We start from the raw sequence: 17,162 nt of genomic DNA on the forward strand, positions 1-17,162 counted from the left end.
CGATAAACATATTAAAAATCATTTATTTGTACAAAATATATTTCAATTTCAATATAATATAATATAAGATAACAAATGAATACACCTCAATTTTCTATTACTCAATTATTTCTGCAATATTCTGTATTCACAAACAACATTCTAATAAATATTACTTCAGATTGTATAGTTGTAGAGTTGCCAGTTTAAATAAACATAAGTCGCCACTTTTAAAATGTTTATCACTTTGAGTTTATATAATTTAAAACAATAGTTGAGCAAATTTTAACTTTGATTTTTTTATCAATGTTATTAGTTTTGCATATCAAGTCATAACAAAAATATTATTTACGTTTATACGCCGAACCGCATCAAGCGTCAAAATAAGAAAATATAAAAAATGTCTTTAGAATACGATTGGACATTCAAAATTTAATTCTCTAACTTTAAAATAAATACGGGAATACGAAAACTTTCTAATCATTAAACTGTTGTGTTCGTGATACATACTTTTTATAGCAACGGTGTATGAATAATCTTGTACTATTTAACAAGTATTTAAGACATTAAAACAACGAGATAGAGTCCTTGGAAACGTTTGAAAATTTAATTTATAATATAGTAAGCGCCAAACTGCTAGTCCGCTCTGAAGTTGTTGCGAGCAGGTGTAGTCCTACAATTTGCTATGGCAATGCGATTAATTTCTATATTCAGAGCGGACTAGCAGTTTTAGGCTGACTATACCAATATTAAAATTTCAAATTAAGTAATGGTCGTGATTAAGGATCATCATGTGGAGGAAAGCACTCACGTGCCATGCAGGCAAAGTGGATAACCCAGCAGTTCATTATCGTGTTGTGATATAATATTTTTTTTTTTTTATGTTAACGAAGGAATAATAATCACACACAACACTCAGAAGCGATGTATGATCTCCATTATTAGTTACCTTACCTTACCCTTACCAAAACTATTAATACAGTATGTTTTAAACGTGATAAAGCCCTTTAGGGCACAACTTCGCGACATCACCACTACACTTATTTTTGCCTAATAACAATAGTATTGCGCTGCTTGGTTGTGGTTGAACAAGCTGCTTGGTTCCAGTTTGTAAAAGAAAATGCTTGGTCCGAGGGATTCACATATCCGAGACGATCCAACTTAGCAAGACATCAACTGCGGAGTAGGCACGCATCTGTGGCCGACCTTATAGTACTATGATGTTTATTTATTTCTGAAATAATACCTCCTATGTGAAAAATAGTGAGAGTTATTTGCAAGAAATCTATAAAAAATGTTATTACTAAATTATTGGTACGTGTAGGATCGTGACATGTCTGCAAAATTTGCGACATTCGCTAACTTTATGGAGTCGATTGTAGACGTCGGTGTTGTACAAAATCAATATCAACATTTTACCAACACGTAAATAATCTGTATAAAATTAATAATTAAAAATGAATAAATTATACAAAGTACAATTACTGTTATTTCATCGTCCGTTTTTCTATATGGATGTGATCTACTTCATATATCTAAGAAAAACTCAGAAAATGTGTAGAAGCTTTGGAAATGTGATGATATAGGCGGATGCTTGCTTGTGAACACATTGCTTGAACCCGAAAAGTGACCAATGAAGTGGTTCTCCGTTGGGTAAATACAAAATGTATACTTTTGCTCACCGTCTAGCGAAGAAAAGTTACCTACTTAGGACATGTGGCACGTGACAGATATAAGTTACTGAAACTAATTGCAATTGCTCTAAAGTTGGTGGGAAGATATTAGAAAGTGGATAAATATAGCAGGTGCTGCCTAACTATTTCGCCTCACTAAAAATCGAAAGAAGTTTGCGAGTGACAGCCAACTCAGTCAGTATTTTTAACCGACTTCAAAAAGGAGGTGGTTATCAATTCGGCCGGTATCTTTTTTTTTAAATGTATGTACACCAATTATTCCGCCGTTAGTGGACCGATTTTAATAATTCTTTATTTATTGTGTAGAGACGAGCTGCAAGTTGGTCCCATTTAAATATGGTTAGGATCCATCGATTGGTTCTGGAGAAAAAGAGGGGAACTCCTCCACCCATGTAAATATAACAGCCATAACTTCGCCGTTTATGAACCTATTTTAATGCCTTTAATTTCGTGTATGTACAATTGCTGCAAGTTGGTCCCATTTTAATATGATGAGGATCAGAGCGGGTTCTGAAGACAAAATATGTAACTCCTCAACCGATGGGTATAATTGAGTTTTGTATGAAGATATTTGGTGTAGGTTCTAATGAAATTGCAAAACCAGTTTATCATTGACTATTTAAGGGTCTGATAATGTGGCTCGGAGTCAAAAGATGTAACTCCTCAATCGAGGGGAATAATTGAGTTGTGTTTGAAGATATTTGGTGTACGTTCTAATGAAATTACAAAGCCAGTTCATCATTGACTATTTAAGGGTCTGAAAATGTGGCTCGGAGTCAAAATATGTAACTCCTCAACCGATGGGAATAATTGAGTTGTGTTTGAAGATATTTGGTGTAGGTTCTAATGAAATTACAAAGCCAGTTCATCATTGACTATTTAAGGGTCTGATAATGTGGCTCGGAGACAAAATATGTAACTCCTCAACCGATGGGAATAATTGAGTTATGTTTGAAGATATTTGGTATAGGTTCTAATGAAATTACGAAGCCAGTTCATCATTGACTATTTAAGGGTCTGATAATGTGGCTCGGTGACAAAATATGTAACTCCTCAACCGATGGGAATAATTGAGTTGTGTTTGAAGATATTTGGTGTAGGTTCTAATGAAATTGCAAAGCCAGTTCATCATTGACTATTTAAGATAAGAGTCTGATAATGTGGCTCGGATACAAAATATGTAACTCCTCAACCGATGGGAATAATTGAGTTGTGTTTGAAGATATTTGGTGTAGGTTCTAACGGAATTGCAAAGCCAGTTCATCATTGACTATTTAAGGGTCTGATAATGTGGCTCGGAGACAAAATATGTAACTCCTCAACCGATGGGAATAATTGAGTTGAGTTTGAACATAAAAGACAATATAAAACTAAGCGAGCAGGGCGCGGTAGCGCCCTGCGATCGGGCGGTTCCAATCAATGTAAATTCAGACCTTACCTTAATTCATGATCATCTTTATACAAAAATACTGGTTTGTTGTATAGAGATTTTTATTCAAGTTTATTTTATGTTTAGTACTCGTATTTGTTGTTATAGCGGCCACCGTTATGCATCCTCTGTAAAAATGTCATGTGTCTATCTAATATGGTTTTAGAGGTAGAGCCCTGTAACAGATGGACAGACAGTGGAGTCTTAGTAACAGAGTTCCGTTTTTACCCCTTTAGGTACGGGACCCTAAAAACGACAAGCAATCAATAAAGTAAACAAATGAACTAAAATCTTAAATTTGACAGCCAACATACATCTTTATCTTAAAATGAACTTCAGTAGAACAGTTAATCGGTTGATTCTCAAATATAGACAAACCAAATGTTTTTAGAGTTCCTTAGCTGATGGGTAGAAACGGTTTCCAATTACTAATCCCCCGCTGTATGTCCTTGTGAATCTTATCGTCTGTCCCGTAGACACACAGGTCTCTGTCTCCTGTACCGTAATGGATACACACTTTTTTCAGAACATATATTACTAAGGCAGCTGTCTGTAAAATTTGACCCTTTGTGGTTTGATTCCGGTGGCACCACCGCCACACGAATTTCTGCCTTATAACAGCAATTGTAATCACTGCTGTTTTAATGCTGTTTTCTTGGCTTAAGTGGGGTCTCCCCTTTAATGACAAAGTAAATTTTGTGTTTGTTTACACTTTACTGAGGCGTTCCAGCTTAGTCCTCAGAGGTAGCGGCGCATCTGTTGCTGACCTCAGGTAGCAATATGTATTCCTATCTGGAGTTTATTACAAATGTCTATAGGCAGCAGTAACCACTTACTATCACGTGGACTGCGTGCTTCAATACGCTGTATTATAAAAAATCTCTCAGAAGGACTAATTGATTTGCTTTAGATTATAACCAGCATTGCATAGAGTAAATATGAAATAAGCATTGGAGGCACGCATTATAAGTGTAAATTTATTTATAGTAGGTGTTTACTGTTGTGTACAGGTAGCTTACTCATTTAAAATTCGCTTTAATACAAAAAAATGTTTTATTATTCACAGCAAAGAAACATAACACCCTACTTTCTTTTTGAGATAAAAAATAAATTGAAGGAATATGATTTTTATTATAAAAAGTAAGTTTGATTTTTAAAAGTTTAATAAAAAAACGTATTTTAAGTATCCTTACTCTGCTACCTTTTTGCGCCTTCCAGGACGATGAGTACACAACCCTTTTGTAAATTGTAATTTCCGTATGTATGTAAATTTATGAATAACTTTTCTCAATGGTGCGGTCATAAAAATTAAATAGTTATTGTTAGCAGCTGTTATAATTATGTATGTAAGTGAAATTGCCTGTAAAATAATTAACAATTTTAAGAGAATTCTCTGAAAACAATACACAAAAATATACTACGTATAGTAGCAACCGTAGTGTCACTTATAAGAAATGTTGTGAGGTATTAAGATTAATTTAAAATATGTAAGTAAAATATTTATAACATTCCAATTTTAAACGATTATTTAAGTTTTGTTACATAGGAGAATATCAATCCATGTCAATACGTTCATAGACTTACTAAACTTTCACTCTAATGTCTTCTATGTTTATTTTTGAATAATAACAATATAATATACATGAATCAATTACTAAATTCATTTTAAAAATAATATGCAATAAATAGGTTAGCAGTATGTATTATTGACTCGACATAATTAATAACATTACTTCGTACAGTGGTTTTACAATTTTGTCGATATATACATTATGTCGATATCAGAAGCAATAAAAACAGTGGATAGCACATCATTAGCCAGACGCCATTTTTGGTTGTTCTTGATATGTCTGCTGTGTGTCGTTTTATCAAATAACGATATATTTTTAATACAATAATACCGTATTCTTTATAAATTGTCAATATTTTATATGTTTAACGTACATGTGTTGTAAAAACAAGAATAGTTGGAACATATCGTGAATACTCTCAGCATTATCGTCTGCGCGGGAAATGTGGCTAGCTACGTTTTTACTCCCGTGAACTAAACGCCACTAACGCCAGTCTGTATAAAAACCTAGTAGATGCAATGATTGCTTACAAGGGTCGAGAAGTAAAAAGAGGACGGAAAACACAAATGGCCCGAAATATAGAGCGACTTTATAAAGAGGCAAAATGTCGTGACTGTTCAGTGATAGTGACCCGGATGGATTTTGCTAAAATATTAGGTAAATTCACTAAAGTTAAGATTCAGTATGAAAATGTAACTTCGCCGAAAACAAAAAAGGTGATCGCCGAGGTAGTTTCGCCAGTCAATGATTCTTCAAGGCTGAAAACGAACGAAAATGGTATGGTTTTATTTCGTCGAAATGCATATAATAAACATCCCATTAATAACTCTCAAATAGCCAGTAAAAAACCTAGATTAAGCGAAACATCTTCTCCTCGGCTAACTAGCAATGTATTGAAAGAAAATAATGGATTGAATAAATCAGCAGTGCTGAGAGATAGAAATAGTAACTATAACACTAAACATATCCACTCTAATGCAAAACAATACGCTATAGTATTTGTTGATCCCAAAAGTAACAATAACAAAGACTGCAATAATCAAATATTACTGGCGGAGTTGGTGCCTAAAATTGACCAAAGCTTGCTCCCGTCAGAAGACTGGTCTATTGATTACCTTCCAAAAGCAGAGCTGAGGGATGACAAAGTGTATGATCGTATAGAAGCAGAGTTGGAAGGGCTCATGTTCAGTGAAAAGCCTGAAGAGAAGACAGTTAAACAGAAACCCGAGGAGACCAAGGTAGATGAATTTCCTTCAATAATGGATATTCTTAATGACAATTACTCTGTGACAGAATCAAAACAAAATGATCAAAATGTGATACTGGAGTTTAAAAGTAATTTAGAATCTACTGATGTTGAAGCAATGTTGCTCGGCAAATCCAGTGGGATTGTGAAGATATCGGAATCAACTCCTATGGAAGTTGACAGTAATGTTATGAGTAAATTGATTGAAGACGTAGAAAAAATTAGCACTGTTGCAAGTGTAGAGAAAGATGGTGATAAATCTGAACCAATCGTTCAATTATCGATAACAGAAAACCCACAGAGTCCTTCAATACTTGATGAAACCTTGCAAAAAGGGGTAGAAGAGTATATACCAGCTGTTTCTGTCACTCAGACAGATGTACTGAATGAAGATACTACCAGGACCACAGAGGAGGAAGGTAACAAAGACAGCGAGAAAAATGACACTAAAGATATTCCAATGGAAATCAAAATAAATGTTGGTCCTATAGACACAATGTCAGAAGTGTCAAGTGATTCTAAAACAATTGATATGAAACTACCAAATCCAGATATTATAACACATATTTTATTTAAAAAACTTACAGATGGAAAATGTACTAAAATTGTTACCTGCCCTAAGAATCTAAAGTATAGTATTGAAATAGAAGGAAAGCCCGTCGAGTTCCTAGGTGCACCAAAATATATATCAAGTGTAGAAGACTTAAAGGTACTCTTACAAATTGTAAATGAAAGTGGATTAGACAGTCTGTATGTGTTACACTAAAAGTTATTCATTCCTCGTATGAATCAAATATTTGTAAATCTGATGTTGTTTATTATTCAATAATATAATCTATTTGTTACAGACCAAATACTAAATTGTTTAGTTTGCATTCGTTAAATGCAATCCCAAAGGTGTTATGTGTGATAATACATATAGATGCTAAATGGGAATATGACTGTTTTTAAACATTATTTATTTGATTAAGACAATTAATCTAAAACTTATTATGATATTCATTACTTTAGAAGTATATTCTGACATTTATTTGCAGTGGCTGCAGTAAATATCAAATATAGAACATTATGGAATATTACAGCCAATATATTTAATTTAGTTATTGATGGTATACAATTATTAAAATGACATGCTGATGTATAACGTTTATATTATTGATAAAAATTGTATTATCATAAGAATTTAACCTGGCCTTCTATCAAAGAAACGTTATGCGAGTCTTAGGATTAAGAAAAAATAATAGTGCCTAAATTAGTTTTGCATCAACTGAGGTTCTTGAAAAAGTAATGCAGGGTTGCCTTAGATTTGGTATGCCAAGAAGGTGTTAGCTTATACAAAACTATTCATTCGTAAAAGGGGAGAAGACAAATTATATGTTGGCAACAAAATAATTATAATCAACGCCAATTTTGACAGCTAGTCATGTCAGTTTTGAATACTTTAAATATTTGACTGGAAGGGTAATTGATTTAAGATACATTACAATACAAACTAGGCTAAGTTTTGAACACGAGTGCACTGCATAAGCGTTGCTTTTAAAACATCGCATTATAAAATATGGGTCCTTAAAGTTAAATAAAAATAATTCTTAGTATAAGATTCTAACGCAAGAATCGCTTTTATTACATTCATTATCGTGTTTTTTTTTTCAAATAAAATAAACGATTAAATCAATTTTGTTTAGGAGATCTGATACTGTTTATATATAATAATGTGAATCATAAATACTGAAACGTATTTATGAAATATAATGTTATCACTGCTATAATGGAAGAACTTGTTAGCATAATGTAGTTTGTGCTTGATTGTAGTGTATTTATAACAAAGTACTAGTAATTTTGAAAAGATCATTATATAACATTGGAATGTAAACTGGTAACATTCGTGTACTTCTTTCTATAGATATTTATAACACTGCATTATAATTTTAATTGTAAATATAGACGTAGGTTTTGACAGTTCGTACATACTATTTAAATCCATGAAATTTATTTGTACCAACATCATACGTTCTGCATATCTTTTTCACAAAGTAAATTTTAACTGTAGGTATTTGTCAAATTCATGTATTGTTGCCATAAAAATGAAAACACGTTTTGTGATCGATGCTAATGTTTATATCAACTTGATTAAATCTTATGTGGCATATTAGTCCTATACATGAACATGAAAGCTTGTATTGTAATTAAAAGTTGGTGTTATATTATAATTCGATATAGATATTGCATTATAATCCATGTCGCAGTGATGCGGCTACAAGTTTCGCTCGGTATATTCATATTGGCTTTCGATGAATATATTGCACGGAAAAGTCGGAAAATTGCATAATGAATACTGCGTCTTGATCTCGACTAAATTTTGACTATCAAATAGGTATTTGCGTCAGTCAATCTTTGCGATATTGCTTTTAAATTATACTCGTAAACCCCTTTGTAAATTGGTTAACTATTCTTAATTTTGTTTTTTTCACAAATTATGGCATGTTAAAATCCACTTTTTTCTATATACGACTACGAAGAATGTAATATATTACATTACCAGTTTTTGATTACAGTCAACATTAAGACACTTAGCATTAGTGAATTATAGCATTGTATATATAGATGTAAGTAACTATCTACCAACAATACAACTATATATCTTCATATAATATATTTTGATTTATTTAAAATGTGAGTAGCCAATTTGTCGTAAATAGGCAATCAAATCTCGGTGATTGCAGTCAAAAAATTCTTTATTGATAATTTTTCAGAAAAATATATAATTTTATGAACTTTCAATCTTACGAGACCAAACTGACACCTGGAAGATTTAAAAATAGTATGTAGGTATAAAAGCACTTAACTTTAGACATTTGCCTGAGAGTGGGTAAAATAATGACTGGCAACTCCAATATTTTGAAAGGTATTTTATTCAGTCGCCTCGCTCAAACAATCGGTATTTTCACAATGTTTAGCTTTGTCCGCTTGAGTTAATTATTAGTTCTTGCTTATTAAAATAAAGTTAGGTACTTACAAAAAAATAAACCATTTAGAGGTAAATATTTTTTCATTTAAAAATAAGATTTTTATATAACTTAAAAATATAAGTATTTATCTATGTAAGTAATATAATGATAAAAGATAAAAGTACGCTTTACGAATTCTGCAGACTAAGGTTCTGCTAATCGACGTAAAGTTACGTCAAAGTCACGCTTCCGCGACGCGTCGTCGGTTTGTGATTAGCGGGCTATGGTTATACGAGACGAGACTAACCAGTGATCATCGTCCGGAAACCGCAACTGGCAATGAAAGAATTCGTGTTCTCCGCTCTTACGCATGTATCCAGTTTTATTATTTTTTACTTCCTTGAACATACTTAAAACTTTCCGTATTTCTATTGACGTAATTCTTCATACAATTTTCGGCATTGATCAAATGGTGACAGCTATATCTAATAGGTGCAATTAATTTGTTTAATCATCTAATAATGTAAAACATGAATCAATTTGGTTGAATTCGTTTTAGTAATCCTGTTCTAGCGAATGTTTAAAACCAATTGATATGCCTCAACGCAGACTTTTTCCGCTCCTGTAGCTCGCCTCCGCTCGTCCCGGTCACGTTAGCGTGGACTTAACCTTAGTGGATTAGAGTAAGAAAATTAAAATGTATAGTCCGCGTAAAACTGCTAGTCCGCTCTGAATACAGAAATTAATCGCGTCGCCATAGCAAATTGTATGACTACATCTGCTCGCAACAACTTCAGAGCGGACTAGCAGTTTGGCGCGGACTTTACCGACCTAAATATTATTCTTAGCGAGGAAGTCAGTCTGTGTATTAAGGAACTTAATTTGTATATTTTATGTAAACATAGATATATTATATGTCGAATTCATGTGCAAAATGCAATTCAAATTTAATAATATTGTTTAGTTAAGTAACATTATAGATATAAAGAATATTCGTATTCGTATAGGCTATATTTGTGTCATGATTATTGTTTATTTATAAGATATATAATAACTTAGTTACAAATTACAATTTGAGTGACCACGGAACGGTGTGTGTATTTATATACCAACCATAGACTTTTTTTTCTCTTCATTGTATGTCTATAATTTTAACTGTCCTTTCTAAATACTAAAATAATTTAATATGATAAATGTTTAATAGGTTAGGTATAAAATAAAGTACGATTCAAAGTACTCTAGTTAGAGTGGTTTTATTTTTACACCCTTTATTAATTAACAGCTACTTTAATGTAACATATTTATACACTTTGTTGAACGCAGTATGCTCTGATGGGTAACTAGTCTGAGTGCCTTCTTTTGTTACGGACATCGTAGCAATATCACATGCAGCACCCACAATTTGATGTAATGGAAAATTTCGCTTCGTTACTAAAAATGTGGCTAATGCTCCAACAAAAGCATCTCCAGCTCCCTGTATAAAAATGTTTATATGATTTATAACCAAATAGAAAGTATGAACAATAACTTTGGTATTCTGTACTGTAGGTATCTATCAATTATTAAAGATAGTTAAAAATAGTGATAAAATTTTACCGTAGTGTCCACCGGAATCACACTGTCACAAAGGACATGAATAGGATCCTTCTCATTCTTGGAAATGTACGCAGCGCCATTTTCTCCCAGGGTAATTATAACCGTTTCGCATCCAGTAGCTAATAGGGCTTCTAATGCTTTAACCATATTCCTACCATAAATGTAATAAAGTAAATTATAGTACATATTTGTAAAATAATAATATAATATTTTTTTCATCCTCTATAGGTATTTTGTCACTATTTAGTTCAAAAAAATATTGTACTTAATTTATATATTAAGTAATTTAGTAACGACCTAGAGTAATTATGATAAAAATCTTACGAGGTATCAACAGAAAAGTCAACAAGTAAAGATGCCTCTGATTCATTAACACAAAGTATAGTGCAGTATGGTAGTATTTCACTTATATCTTTCCGAGCGGGTGCAGCGTTAAATAGTCTTATCTGAAATATGTAGCAAAACTCGTATAAAATGTCTATAGCATGTATACATGTCTGTAGCAAGTGTAATTTACTTAAATTTATTTCCACACAAGATACGAAATATCTACCCTTCTATGTATTATAATCGCATTAACAGTGCCATCTGTTTACCCATTTTTGTGTTACTAAGTATCTAGACTTGAATAATAAAATGTTTTGAAAATAGATAATTTCATCTTAGTGGTCTAACCATTTTTTCAGGAAAATTTATTTTGTCATATTATTAAAGTTAAAAAAGGAATGGTATAAAACACAAATTTTCGTTAGAACTTACTCCCCTAGCAATTTTAAAAGCTTCCAACGATGTCTCGAAGGGCGTTTCTAATTGTGCTATCACAATATCTGCATTCTTAATAACATCCTCGGCCTTATGTACATCCGAAATACTTAGATGGTTATTTGCGCCGGCCACGAATACTATTTGATTTTCGCCACTTTCAGCTACTAATATTTGGGCAATGCCAGTGCTGACTCCCTGCGTTATCGTGCCATATGTAACGTTTACTCCAATCTCTCTAAAATAATCTTTATATTGTTTTCCCCAATGGTCATCTCCTAACTAAAACATAATATATTTGACGTCATTATTTGTTTCATAATTACAAAACTGTTTCTCTACAAGATCACACCTACTCTACAAATCATTGTAGTATTTCCACCCAGTTTTGCCGCTGCGACACATTGATTAGCGCCCTTCCCACCAAAACCAGTTACAAATTTAGTCCCATGTAATGTTTCACCCGGTACAGGAAGTCTTGGTGAATAACTGAAAAATAAAAAAAAAATCGTGAAAATGATAGGTATACCTTTTCTTCATTATGCATACTAATTCCAATCAAAATAAATTGGTGTAGGTACATACTTGCCGATTTAATAGGTTAATGAAATTGAAATATTCCTACGAGAATGCAGACCACCCGCTGGGAATAATTAGATCACTGTAGCCAATATACATCTAATGATCAACCCCAATTGTTATAATTGGTAAACCGCGTTAGGGCACAGATGCGATTACAGAACACTTAGTCAGACCAGACTTCGTAGACCAGATATGGGTGTGGCGGGGTCACTTCCGCAGTAATCATGAAAACTAAGAACGATGCAGTGTAACCACAGACCTGTATTGTACCTAGGTTTGGGAGTGTAATCTATGTTATAGAATATATAGGTTTTTAGTAGTTTTCATCGAGAAGAATTTAGATAAGTAGGTACCTACGTATTTATAGGTAATAGTAACGTCAGTGCCCTTATATATTTTCTTAGTCGTAGCAAGTTATCTAAGTCTACAAGCACGTAATAGCATTCTAAATCCCAAATCTATATAAAAGCGTCAATACGTACGTTGAAAAGTCTATACCGCAAGATCCGATGACTACAATTTTCGGAGTTTGATTACTTTCCATTGTAATATTTTTCTTTGGCAATACGTTTTTCTTGTTTCAAAATATATTTTAATGTGTATGAAATAATGGTCACGCCAATGATTTGCGAGGTATGATCAGTATAAACGACGTAATCTTATGCAATATATAACCTTACTTTCAGATATCTACTCGTAACAGTGATACCGTTTCCAGATAATAATGATACCTAACATCATTCATAACTTCGTCGTCAAAAGGAACTTATAACGATTCTTATCAAAGAGAATATAACCAATTCTTATACCTACGTATTTAATATTAGGTACCTACTTAACTCGTTACAAACTTGTTTGTAAATTAATAATCGGCATAGATATATACCGCTTAGAAGTAAAATATATTTGTAATATGTTAACTAAAACCACTGGTTTCCAATAAATATTTATTTATTGTAGGTATGTAATAAATTACGGTGTTCATTCAATCAATAGATAATTAAGTAATTAAACAATTTAAACATGTAGGTTCTTAAACTGTTTTAACACAAATATACGGAAACTTGCCGAAACTAACTACGATACAAAATTCCTAACCTCTCTTTTAAAGTAAGGATTAAGAAATGATTTGATATAATGATTGATTGGTGAGTGAACTGGATATATTATAAGCACTGTAGGGATGGACGTAAATTGTAAAAAATGAATTGATTTAAAAAATAAACCGAACAGTAACAACCCGAATTAAATAGGCTAATTTTAAACAAATAACAGTACTTTCCTTTAAATTAAGGGAATAAATTATTGGTATTGAACTAAACGAATATTAATATTTAAGTAAATAAAAATAATACATTTAAGTATTCTAAATCCAAAAAATGACGTAAACTCAAAACTGTAGTCAATAGGGATTTGACACTTTTAGTAAAGAACTTTATCGTTACTCTATAGTTATTTTATGTTATGGACTAGCCATAGGGACGAACACTAAAATTATTAAATCATGTCGATAAATCCTCAATTGAGGAAAATTTTTTCTGATGTTCTCAGTTTCATTGATATCAGACAGTAAACATTTATTCAGAAAGATTACATATAATATTGTTAATAATAAAATAACGTATATTTTTTGTCATAATTTCATTCGTACTGACAATGAGTGGCAGTCTGATATTTCACTTATGTCTGATATTGTCGAAGCGCAGTTTTTGGACAAAAGATGTAATTTTATCATAGACTAGTGGTGCCCGCGGCTACGCCCGCGTTTAAAAGAAAATAATATATAACATACTAACATACATAAAACTGAAAGTTCGTACCTTCAACTTTGCTAAAGATCATTACTTGATCAAATGCATAATTTACGATTCAAACCTTACTAATATCGAATTAAATAATCGACTTTTGTGGTCCAAAAGATCGATTCCCCGATTAATCGATCTTAGATTGCCATCCCTAGTTCCCGTGGGATTTCCGGGATAAAAACTATCCTATGTCCTTTCTCGGGTTTTAGAATATCTTTGTACAAAATTTCATTGAAATCGGTTCAGTGGTTTAGGCGTGAAGAAAAGACAACCAGACAGACAGACAGACAGACAGACAGAGTTACTTTTGGATTTATAATATTAGTAAGGATTAGTAAAGACACTTCGCCGCCTTGAAATTGAATGAAACCATAAACGGCTTATTTTAGTAAGTTCTTTTTTTGAATTCTTGGCAAATAAAAACATTTTTAGAGAAAATTTACGAATAAATAACTAATATAATAAATTAATTTAATTTACGTAATAAATAAATATTTTTTTCAAATATTTTAGGGACATTTTAGTACGGAGACGTGGCCAAACTTGTTTACGCAACTATTTCAATTCTCAAAACTGGGTACACTTTCTTGTTAGGAGTAAGTAATCTTTACTAATCTATGAATTTTATATTTAAATAGTGATAGTAGTTCATTATTATAAAATTATAAAGACAAATTAATGTCAGCACTATCGTCACTATTTATTCAAAATCATGTGTTCGTGTATGAAAATATTTAGAAATACGTAAAATGTACGTAAATAGTAATGTTTATCAACTAAAGACATTCAAATTTACTTATATGTTATTTTTTTTGACAACAGATTAAACATAATGAGGCGTAGAAGTATCGATAGTGTGTCTATTTGTGTACAACTCTATAATATTGTTAGTGAAGTAATATACCATTCAACGTATTTTTTATTTTATTGGATATCACTTCGGGGAAATTATTTATTTGTGCTTTGAGGGTAGGCCGAGCGATATTGTTATTAAAAAACTATTTAATATCCGAATAGTCAATCTATTTTAAATAAAGATTTGTCTATGGACAGACATATTGCTGTGGTGAGCGGATTACTAAGGAAAGTTGGTTGCCAATCAGTGTTGCCAGCTCTACTGTTTTAAAAGTAGTGTTTTTCTCTACTAACGGCACAAAGCGTACAAAAAACAGTAATAGCACAGTACTATTACTGTTTTTTGTCCGCTTTTTACTGTATTCGTTTCTCGTACTACGACGTTTGTTTTTGAGTTATTGAACCGCAAGTGGTAGTCGAAATTTTCACAATAAAAAAAAGAAAATGATGTGGTACTTACTACAGAACTGAGACCTAATAGTACTCGGAGAATTATTTTTGTCGTAAACTATTATACTACTATTTTGTACACAACATAAATATTTCATGCAATCTTACTGACGAAGTCTAGAGTTTTTAAAGACAAGAAAAATATTATAAGCCCTTCAAAAATTCTTTTCATTTTTCAAATGCCACAAAGTAAAAACTTAAAAAAAATATAATTCTAATTTATAGCCAATTTTAAAAACAGATTATTCTTCTATGTAAATCAACTTATGCTACATACTAATTACTATATAAAAATACCTGCATGAATTAAAAAAATGTTTCTTGTCTTTAAACATTTTAATTAATCTACGAATTTTCATAAACTAAGTTATAAATATATATTTCACTTTAAAACATAATAATATGATTCACTGCTTCTCTGTTTCTTTAACACTTTGTTCAGTATCTTTTTCATCTTGCATTTTTTCTGCTTTGCCAATCTTTTCTGCCATTTCTGCATATTTGGCTTGCCTGTAATCATATTTAGCTGCATCCAGAAGCACATTATGTATAAGTTGTCTATTATTAACATCCTTGTTCACCAAAGGAGGATAAGGGTTTCCTCTGAGTTCTAATACAGAGTTATCAGTGTAGCGTCCATACTGTGGTTTTGGTGCTTTGTACATCCTTGTGAAGGTTGTATTACATTGCTCATATCTAGGAACGAGGACTTTAAACAATTTGTGAACCAGCTCCTTCTCTAGCAACCAGTAGTCTGCTATTTCCATAGTTGGTTTGTGGCAGTCCCCATGGGCAATTGCTTCTGATATCAGCTGAAAGTTAATACACATTATTTAAAAAAAAAATACAGTGTTATGACAAAAGAATCAATCTGTATTATTGCAAACATTTTAATTCAAATTCCATCTATACTAATATTATAAAGAGGAAAACTTTGTTTCTTTGTTTGATTGTAATGAATAGTCTCAAAAACTACTGGACCGATTTTAAAAATTCTTTCACCATTCGAAAGCTACATTATCCACGAGTAACATAGGCTATATTTTATATGAAATATATTTGATAAATAGATTTTGATGTGCTACAAAGTTTGCCGGGTTAGCTAGTCTATAATATACAACATATTATAAATGGTTTGTAATCTGGTAGTAGTGCGATAAGATGGTTGGATCAAATTCATGCGACACTCAACACGGACCTGCACGAGGCTCTTCACGTGACAAAGGATAGGCATAGATGGCGCAACATCTTCAATAGAAAAATGACTCCATTACGGGGGATCACGACCCTCAGTAATGAGGAAAACGACGCGAGGAGGAGGATAAATAGAATTTTCATTGTATGTATTTTTTATGGTGTGACAATATACCATATAAAATATATTAATTGTAGTTTATTTATATACTGGTCATAATAGAAGTCTGTTATACAGAGGGTATTGCGAACACTAGCCAGTTATGCGAAGTTATTATAGTGAGTGGCACTCTTGTCAGAATTGCAATGAACTTTGCATTTCAAATTTTATAAGGAAGTAGTTTATAGTTTATTTAATGTTTTCTGAGAGTCCGTGTGTTGTCTACAGAAGTACAGACCGAAACCTATTGGGCTATATGTGTAGCGCTTTCTGCTAAAAGCGTTTTTGCCAAAATTTACTCCTTACCCTTTCAGCATACTGCCGAGCTTCGTCACCTCTGTTATAGTTCACTTCAATTCTTTCGTATTTTATTAAACCAGTAACAGTTTTACGTAACTTGTTCAATCTTCCTTCAGGCCCTTGTTGATTTCTCAATTTGCGGGGTTTGTTTGGTACATTTATCCGCAGTTTTGTAACCAACTTTGTTACATCTGCCTGATTCATTTTTGTATTAAGCTTTCTTTAGTTGGTAATTTCAAACAAGCTTTAATACCATTTCCTTCTACAATAAAGCTGAAATCTGGAAATATAGCTTGTTTTATTTGTAAGTTCTTTCACTAGTGATTTGAGGTTAGATTTCTTTTTATCTTTTATTATCTGTGGATTCGTATTAATTTTTTAAATTCTGCCGATTATATTAGTATCCCATTTTGTTTCTATTCAGCTTTTTTTTAATTCAAATATCATACCTCTACAAATATTTTTATCTAAAAAATAAGTTTATTTACTTCATTTTAAACTTATATATTTTAATTTTATACATATAGTAGGAATATAAAATAAATACACAAAAATGTACGCAATATATTAGAATGTAAGGCATACCCATAG

At 31.9% G+C, this 17,162-nt stretch overlaps 3 protein-coding genes across 5 annotated transcripts; 1 reads left to right on the forward strand and 2 right to left on the reverse strand.

The window, feature by feature from the left end:
* Positions 1-4,925: 4,925 nt before the first annotated feature.
* On the forward strand, positions 4,926-10,108 carry LOC140743234 (uncharacterized). The gene has a single exon (XM_073074391.1). The coding sequence runs from the start codon at positions 5,192-5,194 to the stop codon at positions 6,683-6,685; it is 1,494 nt and encodes a 497-aa protein (XP_072930492.1). The 5' UTR covers positions 4,926-5,191; the 3' UTR covers positions 6,686-10,108.
* LOC140743304 (ribokinase) lies at positions 10,095-12,919 on the reverse strand. Of its 3 annotated transcripts, none has more exons than XM_073074667.1 (6): positions 12,694-12,919; positions 11,582-11,714; positions 11,223-11,507; positions 10,788-10,909; positions 10,464-10,614; positions 10,095-10,341 (listed from the first exon to the last, which is right to left on the reverse strand). In XM_073074667.1, the coding sequence occupies exons 2-6, from the start codon at positions 11,591-11,593 to the stop codon at positions 10,150-10,152; spliced, it is 762 nt and encodes a 253-aa protein (XP_072930768.1). In that variant the 5' UTR covers positions 11,594-11,714; positions 12,694-12,919; the 3' UTR covers positions 10,095-10,149. The 3 variants fall into 3 exon arrangements, with proteins under 3 accessions (XP_072930768.1, XP_072930600.1, XP_072930680.1); XM_073074499.1 differs by lacking the exon at positions 12,694-12,919 and adding an exon at positions 12,290-12,687; XM_073074579.1 differs by lacking the exon at positions 12,694-12,919 and adding an exon at positions 11,811-12,235.
* Positions 12,920-15,234: 2,315 nt separating this feature from the next.
* mRpL17 (mitochondrial ribosomal protein L17) lies at positions 15,235-16,935 on the reverse strand. The gene is made up of 2 exons (XM_073074181.1): positions 16,578-16,935; positions 15,235-15,729 (listed from the first exon to the last, which is right to left on the reverse strand). Exons 1-2 carry the CDS (start codon positions 16,773-16,775, stop codon positions 15,325-15,327), a joined length of 603 nt encoding a protein of 200 aa, XP_072930282.1. The 5' UTR covers positions 16,776-16,935; the 3' UTR covers positions 15,235-15,324.
* Positions 16,936-17,162: the final 227 nt, after the last annotated feature.

The sequence above is a fragment of the Epargyreus clarus genome, unplaced genomic scaffold, assembly GCF_041222505.1.
Source record: "Epargyreus clarus isolate Ecla_fem2 unplaced genomic scaffold, WU_Ecla_fem_2.2 ptg000001l, whole genome shotgun sequence".
Classification (NCBI taxonomy): Eukaryota; Metazoa; Arthropoda; class Insecta; order Lepidoptera; family Hesperiidae; genus Epargyreus; species Epargyreus clarus.